The sequence below is a fragment of the Pseudopodoces humilis genome, chromosome 18 (assembly GCF_049639895.1).
Source record: "Pseudopodoces humilis isolate 2021_Gansu_Grassland_sample_001 chromosome 18, ASM4963989v1, whole genome shotgun sequence".
Lineage (NCBI taxonomy): Eukaryota > Metazoa > Chordata > Aves > Passeriformes > Paridae > Pseudopodoces > Pseudopodoces humilis.
Window position 1 is genome coordinate 4,882,023 of NC_142217.1, and position 16,606 is coordinate 4,898,628.

The 16,606-nt window shown below is 39.9% G+C and overlaps 1 protein-coding gene across 7 annotated transcripts in view; it reads left to right on the forward strand.

Moving 5' to 3' along the window:
- The window catches only part of KATNIP (katanin interacting protein), a 56,183-nt gene that overhangs the window by 10,948 nt on the left and 28,629 nt on the right, over positions 1-16,606 (forward strand). For 5 of the 7 annotated variants that reach the window (XM_014252571.2, XM_088063982.1, XM_088063980.1 and 2 more), the window contains 8 exons: positions 351-615; positions 1,959-2,108; positions 4,158-4,321; positions 5,338-5,450; positions 5,856-5,970; positions 6,341-6,547; positions 10,550-10,690; positions 15,479-16,364. In XM_014252571.2, coding sequence (XP_014108046.2) covers positions 351-615; positions 1,959-2,108; positions 4,158-4,321; positions 5,338-5,450; positions 5,856-5,970; positions 6,341-6,547; positions 10,550-10,690; positions 15,479-16,364 — 2,041 coding nt within the window. The remainder of the gene's footprint in view (positions 1-350; positions 616-1,958; positions 2,109-4,157; positions 4,322-5,337; positions 5,451-5,855; positions 5,971-6,340; positions 6,548-10,549; positions 10,691-15,478; positions 16,365-16,606) is intronic. The other 2 variants (XM_088063979.1, XM_088063981.1) reach the window with 1 other exon arrangement.

A 16,606-nucleotide genomic window follows, 5' to 3' on the forward strand; every position in this document is an offset into this window, starting at 1 on the left:
ATAGCAAGGCACAACTGTGAGACTGCACAAATATATGCCTCTGCTCTCCCCCTTACTTGCTTTTTTGTAACTTATTCCTAAAAATTAGTTTTGCACATAAAAACTCCTTGGCCTACAGAATGTTCCTGCTGGTTACTAATGAGAAGGAGCACAGGAGTTGTAGGATGACTTTTCTTTACAAGCTCTCATCAAAAGAGGCCAGACATGACATAGGAATGGGAATATTTTTAGCTGCATCACAGCTCCGGGTTCATCAGATTCTTCTTTCTCCTGGGGAGGAAGAGGCAGCCACTCTGGTTTATTTTAAAATACAAGTTTGAGCTTTTCTGACAGATGTGTTTATATTGTAGCAGGAATTGAGAAGCAACTTGCAGCACAGTGTGGAAGAGGAGAGGATGGAAGAAGACTCCCTTAGTGATGATTATGACTCTGTTGAAGAGGATGTGTTTTTAGAACCATCTTCCACCGAGGAAGCAATTACAGGCTTTGAAGGCCTTCAGTTGGATAGCAGTGGGGCATTGCAGAAGGAAGGTTCTGAACCTCAAGATGCTGGGAGACGCTCTGGCCTTGATTCTGGTGCCCCAACTGTGCTGGAGTTCAGCCAGGATCAAAGCAGTAAGTCTGTGTCTTCCATGCTACTACAGTGCTACAATAATCATTCTTTGAGGGAATTACTTTTAAGGTTGATCATTAGGAGTTATTCCATACCCTCCTAAATTCTAATGCTCTTCAGCAAAGCTGTTGTTTCCATCTGATTTGGGACACTTGCATCCTCTTGTACTTCATTAAGAATTTTTTTGGCAAATCCAAAGATACAGACCTAGTTACTGCACCTGCATTGCCAACTCTCTCTAGACACTTGAACTGAGATTGTCTCAGACTGTCTGTAAGATATATCAAGAAATTTTCATGGTTTTAGATATATTTTTGAACTGTTTTTACAGTAATTCAGGCAGCCAAATCTTCCCATTCTCAACTTTATTTCACATCCTGGGTTCTGGCTGTTTGTCCCAGTGTGTGCTGTTCATCCCTGTAACTGACATGAGCCACTTCTTTTTGTCTCTTTCTTTCTCCTTTGGAGACCTCAGTGTCCAAGACCACAACCAATCATCAGGTCTCAAAGATTATTTAACAAAGGGTGGAGAGTTCAGACAGAAACCAGACCTAGACCTACTTTCAGTATTTCTCAAAATTCCCTCCCTACTCATTTCTGGTAGAGTAATTGGTTTTGGTTTTTTGGGCTTTGTTATTTTACTATGTCCTTTTTTTCCCTTTCCCTAATCTATAGTTAATTGCAGAAATTCAGAGGAACAATATTGCAATAAATTAAGTAGAGGAGTGTTCCTTTCATTATCGTAGATGTGAGTGGAGTGTGAATGGGGAGAGGAGCAGAAAATGAGACCGGAGCAAGGGATGGAACTGTAGTGAGAACAAAATCACTGGGAGAGTGCAGGACTTTTTGTCCAGAGAGAAATTTAAGAGGTGTGATGGAAATAATAGAGGCATTAATAATTCCCAAATCAAAAAGTGAAGAAGTGCTTATATGAGCTATTCTAGGCAACCCTCTCCCCCTCTGAAACTTGTAAACAAGACAACATTTGCATCTGTATTTTAAGAATTTGCTTTGGTATAATTGTGTTCACAAATGACTTAGGACTTCTTTTTTATTTTTGCTTTTCTTGACAGTAATGCAGGTAAATATCTGTCAGAGATGAGATATCCTGGTACATTATAATACTATTTTTATTTTGTTTCACTGAGCTAGTGCCAGCCATCCATATGTGCTTCTACATCAATAGAACAGTGTCAGTGAAAGGGAGGAAAATCATCACTTTTAACTATGCCAACATAATTAAAGTGGCAAAACTTTAGCATTCAAAATCCAATAATTTTTCCTGGGCTGGCTGCTTCCACCTAACTTTAAAGTTTTTTATTTCTGTTTCCTTTTTATCTTGCAGAAGTGAAGCCAGTTCGAGTTCTCTCAGCCAAAAGAAAGGACAGTGCTGAAGTGTACATTCCTGTCAAACCAGTCATGCTGAAAAATAAAGGCACTCGGCCACTCTCTGCTGAGTTCTTGCACCAGGACAGACATAAAACAATTTGTTCTAGTAAGAAATAAGAATATATGATGTCAATAAGGAGAATTTTCGTGCTTTTCCCCCCTCTGGCTCAGATGCAATTTCAGCACACATCTGTCATTATGTGATTCTTTTAGCTGTCACTGCCCTTTTTTTGTTTTTGTTTTTAAATGGGATTTTCTGTGCTTTCGTTGTTGTTTTTAACACCTCAAATGTTCTGACTTTAGTGAAATTGTGATAAAGTATTAAAGCCCGTATACTTTAATTTTCTGCCACATCTTTACCATCTTCCTTCCCTTTTTGCTTCCACAGCACAAGATTTGCTCTCTCCCTTTCAGTCCTTGTTCAGTCCTTGCTCTGTTTCCCACTTCCCTCATGGAGGTCTATTCCCTGTGGTGGTATTAATGGACAGGTGTGTTCTCCCAGTCAGCAGTTGATGTTTGGTGGAGGAGTTTAACACAACAGATTTGTAGCAATACAAAATGCAGAGTTCTCTACCACAAGAAAGGCACAGTTTTACACTTCATGACAAAAGAGCCCCGTGGCTGCCTGGGACTGTACTTGAATTACACCTTGAGCACTGAGATCAGTCTGCAGTGTTGGGTAGATATGCCAGTATCTAGGACCATACTGGAAAATGTTTTTCTTGGACTGGAGAACATAATTTGAAGCCACTGCTTCTTATTCTAAAAATCTGCTGCTAAGGTGTGGTCTTCAGCTGGGGAAAAGCCTCAACAAAACACAGCAAACCCCAAATGTAGGGGCTGAAGTTGTGACTGCAGTTGTAGTTCAGTGCAGTCCTTAACAAGTCTGATCAGCTTGAGTTTTGAAAGGTCTGAGGTGAAGTTTTCAGACCTGCCATACATACTCTGTGGTCAAGCTGCTCTTTACAAAAAAGCCAGAATCCAGATGTGTCCCAAGAAAGCACTAAGGCCAGTGGTTTTGAAAAGGCAAATAATTAGTTTCTTAATTAGCAGAAAACCAAGCAGAGAAAAAGAAGTTAATTCTTTTTGGCTCTAGAATAAATCACCTTTGTAGCTTCTGAGACCCTCACCCACCATCTGTTGGAGCAGATGTTGCTTTGACTTCCCAGAGATGTGTGCAGCATTTTCTCAGGTTATAGTAGTGCTGTTTGGAGCTGTTTCTGTCCAGCTACTGTGATAAAGCCCAAATTAATTTCATTTCAGGGGGATGGTACGGTACAGAAGAATAAGCAGGTCTTTATTCTATCCCTGTTTTTGCAGAGATGACTGATGGTTGTTTAAAGTTTTCATGGGTGTATGTGCAAAGAGTGAATGCACACAAATCTCAGCCCAGTTTGAACTTCTTGTCTTTTCAAGGTGGATTTCATGTTATTTGCTCTGTGCTCTCCTCCCTGCAGCATTGAGAGCACTCTGGCACTTCAGTATTTCCCCTCACTCTAAATGTCTGTACAACTTGAGTCTCTTCTCTTCCCTTGACTTTTAAAGTCCTGAGATATAACCACTGTGCTTCTCTTTTAGTCCAATCTCACATCATCTGTTGTTAAATTTGATTTCCTTTCTTTCAAACCTGTTTCTAGGCTGTGATGTTTCTGTTTCTCCATGAAGTTTGGGAAGATTGGGATTCGTGTGGGCATTGTGATGACTGCTTAATGATAAGGTCATTTCTTTTGCCTTGTAAATAGCAACTCCCCTTGTTTTGCTAGAAGTCTCTGGGGACTCCTCCAAAATAGCTGAACACCCCAATTACAAATTCCTGCTGTGCTTAAATTATATATACTTCTTTTTAATGGACTATTACAAGGCATTTCCACTAAATACCAGAACAAAGCAATCTAAAAGCATAAAAATTATGTTTCTCATTTGTTGGTTTTCCTCTTCTTATGACCTTGTTTTAACTGTTGCCTAAAGAAGATGTGACTTGGTATCTTAACATAAAACCAAAGTGGGGGAATTCAGCTTCATTTGGGCTGGTTACAGACTGCTTGCAAAGCCCCATGTCAGTAACTGAATGGGAAGTAGATGTTGGAATGTTCCATACTTGTATGTCCTGAACAAATGAGTATTTATTTTTTTATTTTTTTTTTTTTGGTTCCAGAGCCCTTAAGTCGACCAGAAACATCCCTTTCACTGACCAGGAAGAGTGTGTGTGAGAAGGATCCTGACTTCTCTGTTTCAGCTGTTGTTCAAGCAGTGCAGATTGAAAATGAATTCTTGCAGGGAGATCTGCAAGGGCAAGCAGTTGCCACAAACCCCCAAGAGGTATGGCAAAAAAAATAAAGCTGTTTGTTCAAGTAGCAAAACCCCGATGAATTACAATCTCTTACACATTAGGATTGTGTATGAATGAATGGTGATGCCCTCTAAGTGTAATTCTATTTGTTTTATTCTTCCAAAGGGTTGTTTCCTTTAATCTGCTTCCTCAGGTTGGCATCCCACAGCTCCCTCTTGATTACAGGGATCACGGAGCAACTGATAGACCAGCCATATGATATGTCTATACAGTCAGATGCACAGCTGCAGGCCCACTTGAGCCATTTTCATCCTGCAAGCTTTTGAAACAAGGCAATGTGTGATTTCCATCCCAATAAATCCTGCCTTCCTCCAGGACTTACTAATATGGGCACTGCTCCCTGTTTGTGCATGCTCTGCTTTTGGAGCAGAGCTGTACACTGCTAGATCTCACTGAGGACAAGCTGGGGAGGGTTTTCTGCCCCAATGTGTGTTCATTTCTTACCTCCAAAAACCATGTTTAAAAACTCATAAGCAAGTAGATCAACAAAAATCAACAAAAAAGTTGAGTAGAGTGAGAAAGAGCCCATAGCATTATAAGAATGCAGCACTTTTCCTCTGTTTTCTCTTAGGTATCTTACTGATAGCTCTTTATTTAAAAAATATTTTTTTATGCTAATAGCACTGAAGGGTTTGGGGATTTTTAAAGACTTTATGATTTTGGAGGAGAAAGTCTAGTAGACCTGTGCCAAAGCTTTGGTCATCCCTGAGTCCTACCAAATGTACACAATGAGATTTTATGTATCTATATGTGTGTGTGTATTTTCTAGTACTCAGCCTTTGCTTCTATGTTTTCTTCCACACAGAAGATCAAGCTCCAAGTTCATCTTTTTCATTGCAAATCAAGACCAATTCCATTAAATGTGCTTTAACTTTGTATAGAGTTACAGATCAGCTGGGCCTGAACTCTTCTTCCAGAGATGCAAATTGATGCTGTTTTGGTGTGACCAATCTGAATGAAACATGTTCATCTTTTTCTTACTTAGAAAACATCTTCTGTTCCATCTATTCTTTCTGCAAAGACTGAACCTCCAGAAAAACGCCAGACAAGGACTACAGTTACCAGAACTGTGGAGAGATTCTGCCCTTTTGGAAGCAGGTATATATTTTTATATATTTGCTTTAGGATAACTTCCCTTTCTGAAGAGAGATTTTTTAGAATGCCACCAGTCTAATTGCTACACCTGAGACAAGTGCAAGTAGCAAATCAGCCAGTGCAGCCTTGAGCCACTTTCTGTGGAGCAGGATCTGCCAACATCTCACTTTATTTTCTTCAGATCACCTCTGCATTCTCTTCTCCCACTCCCTCAGAACCAGCTGGGAACTGGAGCCCAGCTTTTTAACCAAACTCTGTGTATCTAAGGTGGAATGCTGCAAAAGTTGTCATTCAGTGCGTGGGTACATTTTCCTGTGGGGTTCATCCTATCATCTCTTCACCTTTGCACCAACTATTTCTTAAAAATGCAGGAATGATGAGGAAATAACCCAGAACATGTTGTTTCAGACAAAAGAAGAGATTCCTGAAAGGCTTTGTGGAGCGTGGGAGCCATTCTGTCTGTGACAGTGACAGATCCCTGGCTGGTGGCAAAGCTGGAGTAAATTCCAAGTGGAGAAAGAAGGTTTGTGCATATGTTCACCATAATTGGTGCTTCCCAGTGTTATTGATACAAAAGTACATTGAATGAGCTGTGTCCCTCAGTTCTGCCCTACATCAGGTAATAAATCTATGGCAAGGTAAGAAAAGACAATTTCTCACTGTTCATCAGAATGACAAAGGAATCAGACAAAGAGCAGAGTTTGTTCCCTTCTCTTAAGGCTTTTTAAGAGCAGTATTGGTATAACCCTGAATGATTGATTGAATGTCATCCAAATAGCCTTGACTTTGCAATCTTTTTGCTTCTGACCCATCAGTTTTGCAGTCTGAACAGTTTTGTTTCACATATTATTGGTTGGTCACTGATGTTTTTACCATATTTCATTTTGGTCCAGGTGACAGCCAGTAGGGAAGTACATGATCCCATTTATGTGACTATGGAACTTCTTTCCAACTGGGGGAATCCAGCAAACGTGGGCCTGAGCCAGGTGGAATTCTTTGATTTACACAATGAGAGGATCTTTGTGTCTCCTCATGATGTGGACATTCGAAATGCTGACAACGCAGGGGATTTGTGCTGCCTGGTCAATAAGAACTTAAAGGTAAGACAGCTTAGTCCTGGATGTTAAAATCTCTCATTATGATACTCCTATAGTACTCTATCTCCAGGTTTTTTGTTCAGAAACATTTTGAACCTGACTGCATAACAACTATCTGAGAATTAAAAAAAATACCTATAAATATTGCTTCTTGTTAACAAATCTCTCTGTTCAAGATGCTCTATGTTCAAGATGTTGCTATTCAGTTACAACTTTGTTTTAGAACTGAAATAATCCCTGTGATCTCAAGGTACAGGAGCTTCACTGCTAATTTTTTTCAGATGGATAATACAAATTTAAGTAAATTTATAAAGAAAATGTGCCTGTTTTTGCTTGTTCCCTTGTTATCTTTTTACCTAGGGAAGAATTACAGAAAAATAAGACTGTGTAGATAGTTTTGAACAAGAGATTAGGAAAAATATATGGCAGGTAGAAGTCTTTCATGGCTCTTGTGTGAGATAGTAAGATGAGGAGATCTGAAATGCACCCATACTAATGACAATGGGCAAAAGATAGTGACAGGTGTGAAAGAATTAGCAAATGTCCACAGCCTTTCATACAGCCATAGTTTCATTTGTGCTGCACATTCACTCTGTGCCATTTTTCATGGGCCTTCAGAGCAAGGATTCTAGTAAAAAATTAGTATGATTTTAGTGGATGAGGATACTGAAGGAAGTCTATTAAAAACATAAATTACAGCTCATTTCATGCTAATGGTGCTTTTCTGCTCACAAGGTAGATAAGATTTGGAACAGGACAAATATGGAGTATTTTGAAATTTAGTTGAAACTCCTTATGGAGTATCATTTCCAGACAAATATTTTTACCTGAAGCATCTTCCTTACTGTCTCCTGAAAACTGTAGTTTGGATCTCATGAATACCCATTCTCCTTTTTAGGCTGTTCTGGCTGGCAGGTGGCACTCAGTAGTAGTGGTAGTAGTAGCAGTTGTAGTAGTAACTCTCAGACTCTAGAGATATTTGAAAATAATATAGTAATACATTCATTAAGCCATTATGAACCTGTTACTCTCAGTATTACTCATACATTTATAGATTCCATTATTCTTAAGTAATGAGCTTTTATATTTCATTGATTAATATATTCCCTTGATTTGTGACTCTGTAATCTCCTCTCTTGAGGCTGCATCCAAGATGCACTCTGGGCAGGGAATATACTCTTAGGCTGTGGGTGTGGGGTGCCTGAACTGCAGATTCCTTCAGAAGGCAGAGCAGCATTTCCAGTTTGTGTACATTTCAGATCATACAGGAAAGCTTTAGGGTACGTTACAAACCCAGCAGATTAATCAATCTCCAAGCAATGAACATTTTCAACAGAACAAAAACTTGAAATAAAAACTTATTGTGTGGAAAATTCATTTTACCATGGTTAAAACACTTCCATCTTTGATCATTTAGGTGTACTTTTGTCTTTGAGAATACTCTTATTGAAGATGATGGATTTTATTTTATTAGTTTATTTATTACCCTTGCAGACTTTTAAGAAGAGCACTTAAACTGCCTTCTTCCTTGTATTTTGTGATATACTGTAAAAGAAAAAAATGCCTGGCAGAATATCTGGTGCTCTCAACTTTTTAGATTAGCTATAAGGAAGGATTCTTTACTGGGAGGGTGGGGAGGCCCTGCCACTGGTTGCCCAGAGAAGCTGTGGCTGTCCCATTACTGGAAGTGTCCAAAGCCAACTTGGACAGGGCTTGGAGCAACCTGGGATAGTGGAAGGTGTCCCTGCACATGGCAGGAGGTTGGAACTGCATGATTTTTAAGGTCTCTTCCAACCTAAACCATTCTGGGATTCTGATAATATTTAGTGAGTCATAGATTAGGTATTTTATTGAAATTGTTTTCCACAAACCTTTTTGATTCTTATATGCATGTAGAGGTCTTTTAAACCTCAGAAAAACAAGGACAGATAAATATCTAACAAAGGTGTTTCTTCCCCATGGGGAACCCTTAGACCTGTTGTTCCTCTTCACAGTGCTTGAGGGTTCCTTTAGCCTCCATCTTTTACACCTTCAGTGCCCACTGGAAGCAGTGCCAATCTCCCTCAAAATCTTAAGACTAAAGATTTCCACTCTCCCCTTTTTCCTTGGTCCAGTTCAAATGTAATTCTGACTCCTTAACATACCACGTTCAATCTGACAGTACAAAGAGTTTTTGGGTTAGATTTTTCAGCTTCAAGACAGTATCCCCAGGCTCAAGTACCTCTTGTGAAGGCAAAGATGTGACATCACTCTTTGGCATAAAACACGAGAGTCCTCCACAGTCTCTTGAGTTTTGGCATGGATCCATCAAAGTGCCTTGAATTTCTGGTGTCAGATCTTTGACACCTCATGGGGACTGTAACACTTGTGTGGTTGTGTAACCTCATCCCTGTCAGTTATCTCCTCTGATAAACAAAATTATCTTCATGGCTGCCTCTCACTCAGGACACAGCACTCAGCCTGGCTCTGATAAACCTCTGTTTTTTTGGAACACCGTGTGCAGTTTTACAGAGAAACCAGTGAGAAGCAGGAACAGGTCATTTTGGTGCTGAATCAGGTACCCACCCTTCTGTGAAGGCACCTCTGGCTGTCAGTACACCCCAGAACCTATTGATTTCTGGGGAGTCAGCTCCTGGCTTGAGAGGTCTGCAGATGCACTGCTTACTAGATGTTGCCTGCAGTTGGGAAAAAGTTTTATAATCATTCTTGTTCATAGGATGGCTTCAAAAACATGATGCAGCTTTGAAGTTGAGCCCAGAGTTGGGTGAACAGTGATTTGAGGGCTGTCCTTCATTTGTTTGATGTCAAGAGGCTTCTTTCTTTTTAAGTAGAAAGGATAAAACCTGTCTGGCACCCTCATGGCTGTTTGTGCTCCAAACTGGTGTTAAAAGGAGAAGCAGTCTCCCAGAGCTTTTTGAGAGGCTCTGGGGCAGAGACCCCTCAGAGTCTGGATGAGAGAGATGACCATGGTGAGAAGTGGATCTATTCATGATGGCTCTGAGCAGGCTTCAGGGCGCTGTCCTTACCATCGTTAGTCACACAGCTAAAGGACTCTGGAGGAGAGCTCTGTGGTTAATGTATTCAGGAAAAACTGAAACACTCACTTCAGAGAGAAAAGAGTGGGAAAAGACTGCCTGTTATCTTCTGTGTGTGTATTTGTGTACTGTGTGTCCCTGAGAACCAGAGGGGAACTAATTAATCAGCTACTTTCAGATCACTGATATGCTACCCACATGTGTATCCACTTTGTGCCCCTGTGCATCTCTGTTTTTGGGTAGCACTGGACATCAAATATATTAATATTCTACATTTTGACTCTGAAGATCCTTCTTTCTGAGCTGCCACATATCCTTTTTTTACATTCTGAACATGTAGAGGTAGCAATTCTTAACGATGTCTCTTAAGAATGAGGCATTTCTTTGGCATTTCAAATCTCTTGATTGCCAGTTGTATGTAAAATTCATGTTGGGAATTCTGTGATATCTTAGAAAATTTCTAGTGTAGAGTCCAGTATAGCTCTGAGGAATAGACCTGTAAGTGAAGCTGATTATCTGCAAAGCCTGATTAAAATAGAGGCAGGCAGCAAAGTAAAATTCTCTAAGATTCCCCTCCTAAGGGGATGAACCAGAAGCGAAGAAATTGTAAAACGATTGTAGAATGTCCATTGTGCTCAGTGATCCCCCCCTAGTGCCAGCAAAGCTGATTAATTTGATAAAAATAAACTGGGCTTGCTCTGTCTGTGCTCTGAGCGTGCAGATGTTTCCCTGGGACAGCAGGCAGCTGACCTTTAGCTCATTGCCAGGTTGTTGGGAGCTGTCAGGCAGGCGGGAGAGTGGGATTTACTCTTGGGAAATGAGGCTGAGGTTTTGCTCTTTGCGTAGCAGATTTTATGAAACGTTTACTTTTCTAATGGCCGCCTGTTCTGCTGGGGGGTGGGGAGTTAATTAAAACACCCTGCTGGAGGAGAAGGAGCATTAGTGATAGTCTGCTTATCTGTGTTTTTAGCTTCCCAAGGAAAGATGCCTTTGGATGTGCCCTTTTCACCCACCCGTCCAGCTTTACTTTGTTATCCGCAATCCCACCTGCTCACGTGACTTTGGTATATCCAAGATCAAGATTTGGAATTACAACACAACAACCCCCAGTGTAAGTAGTCTTTTCTCAACTCCTCTGTATATTTGCTCTTGCCTTGCCTAGGGAAATTCAGTGTGATTTTCTTTCTAAAAGCATGAAATAAAAGTAGATACAATTTCCTGTAATAAAACAGGAGCTATGAGATGTCCCTGTCTGCTGTAAAATTTGCTTTTGTCTTAATTGTAAGTGCTAACAATGTAGTGATAATGTTTTCATGGGCACAATGAGCATTTGCTTTCAAAGCTATTAAAGATCGCTAAAGACCTAATAAAAGGATTGCAGGTCCTGTCATTAATCCTTTACTGTGGTAAGAAATAAAGATACAAAGGTAAGTGCGTCTCAATATTCAGGGCTTTCAGCTGTTTAATCACAGTGTAAATAAATAAGTGTTTAAATATGTGTTTTCTGGTGTCTATAAATATAAACAGGCTGACTGCTGCTCAGTTTGGGGTTTGTCACTTTAATGAGAATCATAAAATGGTTTGAGTTGGAAGGACCTTAAAGATCATCCAGTTCCAGCCCCCCTCCCTGGGCAGGGACAATTAAAAAGTCCACTACTGTGTGCTCATAATAAAATCAGTAATCTACTGTTACAAGAGAGACATATCATGGCAGATGGCAGATGGTCTCTTGTCTGTGTGTTTGAATGTCACCATGAATATTATTCTTGTTTGTACACTGCAGTGTTAAGAAAAAATCTCAGGTACTGGATCAAAGAGGATTTGCTGTCCTGGATTATAAATAAGAAGCTTTATCCCTCTGGTTTTGCTCTCATCCATGTTCTTATATAAGCACATATGGTAATTTATACATACAGAAATGGCCATGGAAGGGACAGCTTAAAACAAATTTACTACAACATGATTTATATTTCTTTTCCTGGAATTTTAATAGCTTTTCTCACTAAAACGTGGTCTACAGGACGTTCCATCATCATTAGAGTGTGGGAAAGGGCCGCTGTTGTTGGAGGTAATGGTGTGATTTGTTACCAATCTACTGAATAGAATGCAGGAACTACACAGAAACGTCTGTCCGTGTTTCAAGGCTCTGCTTCTTTAATAACCTGCTATGAGGCAATGTAAAAAATCCATCGGGAGTATAATCCTATGGACTTTGGGGGAAATGCAGCAGTTTACCCTTGCTGAAGAAATGTCTCATTATCCTTAAGATGAAAGAATAATGTTCTTATTAATTCTGTAATTTGTCATGAGAAAGTTTTGTCTAAGAAGTATAAACCCCTAAAATACAATGAACGAACAATTTTCTTCCTGCTAATATAAATCCAGAGCCAGATTTCTGTGTGGATTTTGGGAATAATTTTAAATGCCTTCTTTCCCTCAAAAAACATGAAAGTGAGAGATGTCCAAGTACTGCTTCCAAAAATAGGCCAAAAATTAAGTCAGACCAGTACTTTTGTATATTTGAATTTCAGAACTTAAGCCTGGAAGGAGAAAAAAATATGTCTGAAGGAAGCTGTAAAAGTCAGATGACATCATTGTCATGGATTCACTGATTAATTGAATGACAAGGAAGATCTCAGGCTTCATTTGTCTTTCTTTACTTCAGATAAGACCCTCCAAAAAGGAAGTGATTTTTAGTCTGCAGGAAGGAAACAAGTGTAAGGGCAGCCAGTTTTTTTCATGTTTATCTGCAACAGTCAGACATTTTGCAACTACACGATACAGCATTGAAATTGCATAGTTACTTGGTGCTATTAAAACTTTTTTCAAAGATCCAGTCTAATGTCTGTTGTATGTCTTCACAAAACTGGGAATGGAATCAATACCAAAATGCCTTAAGGTCTTAGTTGCTCTCCAGTTAAATAAGTCTCTTCTTCAGGTGGTTTCTTGTGTGTTTGTTCCTTTTGTGCCTGTGTTCCTGTCCATTCTCTTGGGGTTTTTTTCAGTGCTGGATTACCCCTGGGGTGCATTGTCTGTAAGGATGCAGCAGCTTTCTTCCAGCACAATCAGTTTTGTAGAAAAATTTTCTTTGGTTCTTGACTTCTTTCCTACTGCTTCTTTTTCACACTTTTCTGAAAAGTCAGGCAGAAGCAATTTCAGGTCCTCTGTCCAGGAGGAAGTCTCAGAAAAGCGCCTCTGGTTTTAAGCTCTGTCCTTTGTGCACAAATATCATAGAAATGGCCAGAAATACCATCCCCATTTTCTCCTTGGGAGGCACTATCCCAGCAGACACTCTGCGAGGGCTGAGGGTACAAGCTGGGAAGGAACATCAAAAGGAACCAGAATTATTTTCACAAAATATTTTTTCTTCCTGACACTTCTCATCCCTATCTGCTTGTTTTGAGACATTGTGCCCTTTTAATTACTCTTGCAGGAGGGAAAAGCCCTGCCTTGGATGAAGTATCCAGTGTTTGTTTACAGGGTGGGATTACTCCTGAGGAAAGGATTTTTCCAGCCTCCTCACGCTTGAGGAGAGCTGAGCAGTGGTGCTGGGGAAGCTGAGCTGCCAATCTTTTCCACCAGAACAGATCACTAAGCAACTGGAAACTCAGCAGAGGGGTGGGAGGGAGTAAAAAAGAGCAGTTCTTAGTCTTGTGCCTGCATATGTTTGTTCTTGGAGTCTCTGAGATCTGTTGAGATTTTTCCTCCCTGAGGCTCAGTCTGCTCAGGATTTTGGTGCAGATTTTCATTAGCTCTGCTGAGCTATCAGCTGTTGGAACGCCTGTCCCAGTCCAGTCTCTCTCTGTTATCCCAGAAATACCTGGCTGCTTCATCTTGGTACAGTTCAGACGCCTTTTCTGCTTCCTAAAATATCTATCCCAGACATTCCATAACATCAGAGAGTCTCCCACTGACTGGAAAAGTAGTTTTGAAGTGAGTGGCTCTTTTTTGGGCTTGACTGTCCCCTTTTCAGGGAGAATGAGCTCTACTATCTCATTTTGTAGTGTTTTCTCTGTCTACCTGACCTCCTCTGCTGCTGGTGAGTGCAGTGGGATTTCAAAACAAGTTGTTCTTAAGAAGTTGCTGATTTTAATTTAAAAAGATGACATTGACAAATACTTTTCAAATGTATATCTGTATTTTTGTGATCCCCTTCAGTTTATACCTATTTCCAGGTAAAAATGCAGAACAAAGGGCTGGGTGTTCCTAACACCAGTAGAGCTGGAATGTTATGGAGAAATATTCCAGTTATCCCAAATTCAGCTGTGAATATCCAATATCTCTAGCATTTAAGCAGTACATTGGCAGTTTAGATATACAGAAATTTTAAAAATAGCATTATTGGGACATCCTGATAGTCTTTCTCTTCCCCATCATAGTTCTAGGCAAAGACATGCAGGTAGTTTTCAACAGATTGCAATTATTTAATTATGTAATTATTGAAATGTTTTGATCCCTCGTTAGATCAACCTAGCACAGTGTCCTCATTCAAGGTGAAGAAATATCCTGTTTTATGGCTGACTGCATCAGCACAGAAATACAGCACTGGATGATCCTACAGGAGTTCCACAGGCAGCCAAGCCATAATGGCCAATTAAACTGGGTTTACAGTTGCTCACTGGGAACTCAGTGAAGGTTATCTTTTTCCTATCAGGAATGTGTCCTGCATTCCTTCACCCACTCCCCTCCCTCACCTGTAGCTTTCTTGTCATGCCTGCATCTTCTGCTTTTCCTCTGGGTAGGTCCATATTGCATTTTTTGGTCTCAGAGATGTTATTATTGGGAAGGCAAAAGGATGGAAGCTCTGAAAACTTGTAAGGCTTAAACAGTGTGTTCAGGAGTGGAACCAGAGAGACTTTTGTGCTTGGAAGGGAAGGAGTGACTGGTTTAGTCTGGGAGCAGAGGAAAATTTAATTCAGTTTTCAAGGAGAACTGACAGGCTGGAGATGAGAAAGAGGGATGAAACTGAAACTTCTTACTTTCACAAAAAGCTTCTTAGTTTTCACAAAAAGAAAGAACAGAGAGTCTCTGAAAGACTCCACGAGATGGACAAGTTAGAGAACAGAAAGGAGATGGATTGTGTCTCATCTTCTATATTTTCTTTGAAGATAATGGTATTTTTGTCAAGAGGGAGAAAAGGTTATATTGAAATGGTGAGGAGAATAGAAAGAACATTAGTTCTAACTTCAATGGAATAAAGAAAAATCAGGTATTGGTGAATGCCACAAAGAAGGAGAACATAGAGATAAAGTTGTGAGTGGCAGAATTGTGTCTGAGATAAAGGTCTGCTGTTTAAAAGGCTAGTTAAGTGTTGGAATAGGCTATCTAGGCAGATTAGTTGAAAACAGTTAAAACTAGATTTCTTCACAATGGTGTAGGTTATTTTACATTCTTCAGTGGAAAGAGATGGACTGGATGATTTTTTTTCCTCACTGTACTTTCTAGCTCTGCATTTCTGTGACTGTAAATCTTTTTAACTCTGGTGGCTTTGATCTGGGTGGTTGTTGGCTGTGGAACATGTCGTGAAAGTGGTGAATCTTAGAGCTCCTGAAGCAAAATGTGCCTCTGGAATTTATATCCTGATCAAATATAATTGTACTTAATCTAGGCTTTTTTCCCTCAAGCTTTTCTAAATAATCAAACCTTGTCAGACAAAGTGGTTCATAGCAGTGTCTAGCAGGGTTTTCAGTACTTTAAAAAAAAGAAAATCTTACATATTCCACAGTATTTTTTAGTAGTTTCAACTTTAGATTAAAAAGCAGTCAAAAGCATGTACTGACCCAGGGCTTAATTGTTTTCATCCGTCTATTGATTAAGTGTTTCAAGTGTCAGAGTCCCAGAGCTGTGATATCTAATGCTTGAAAGCTTGATTGAAATCTTCATACCTTTATTTTGGTAGGACCTGGATGTTGGAGCAAAGAAGGTGAAGTTGTATGTTGATGAGAACCTTGTATTTGATGGTGAATTAGAGAGAGGCTCTGGAGATTTCCTTGCTGACCAGAACACTACAATTGACCTTACAGATCACAAGCAAGATATCTCAGCATCTTCCTCAGCTGAGAGGAAAGAAGGAAATGCACCTGCAGGCCCAGACAAGAAAACAGACAGACATTTTAAATGCTCAGAATCAAACAGTGCTTCAGTGAACTGGAAAGCTCTGCCAGAAGAAAATCTTCTTGAGCCTAAGATGAATTCAATCAGCTTTACAAAGAAAAATTTGTCTCAGTTAGAGGATGATCTAAAAGTGTTCCCATCTCAAGTTTGTATAAAAGATGCCAAAGAGGAGGCAGCAGCAGAGCACGTTCAGTCTGATGATGAACTTTGTTTGAGTGAGCAAATGGAAAAGTTAACAGGAAGAAAACTGACTAATTCTGCAGGTGCAATTCCTTCTTGGTTACAGTCATCTTCCCAGGTAGCACAGAATAATCAAGTTACTCCCAGTAGGCAGAAGCCTTCGTGGCTTGCTACAGAGCAGAATTTCAACTCAAGATTTCAAACACAGCCAGATGAAACAAAGAAAAACTTCTCAAATGTGATAAACGAGGATGTCGAATGTCAGAGGCATGAACTGGGAGGACCCAATATTAGAAATGCAACTGGAGATGGGAGATCACAAACACTGACCAGAAAGGATGCTGATGAGGACTTGGACATTTTTGACCACCTTTCCAACAAAAACTGCTGCAGTTTACAGAACCCTCTGAGTGGAAGGAGAAGTGTCATGTGTGGTAAAAAACCAGGATTAAACTCTACAAATCTTGGAGAAGATGATTCTGCTCTCAAAGGTAAGAAGACACAATAGCAACCTCAGTACAAGTGCTGACGTGTTCTCCATTTTGCAGAAGCACAAACTCATTTTGGGTGGGAAGGGACCTCTTGAGAATCCTGGAAGTTTAGACAGGGCATATTAGTTTGGCTATTTGTGATATTTTCCTCGTGAGAATACTCAGTCTCTCTCCTGGTCTTACACCTGATATGAAACACTCTTTAGGAAAATTTACATTCTGATTTAGGGGCTTTTATTTAT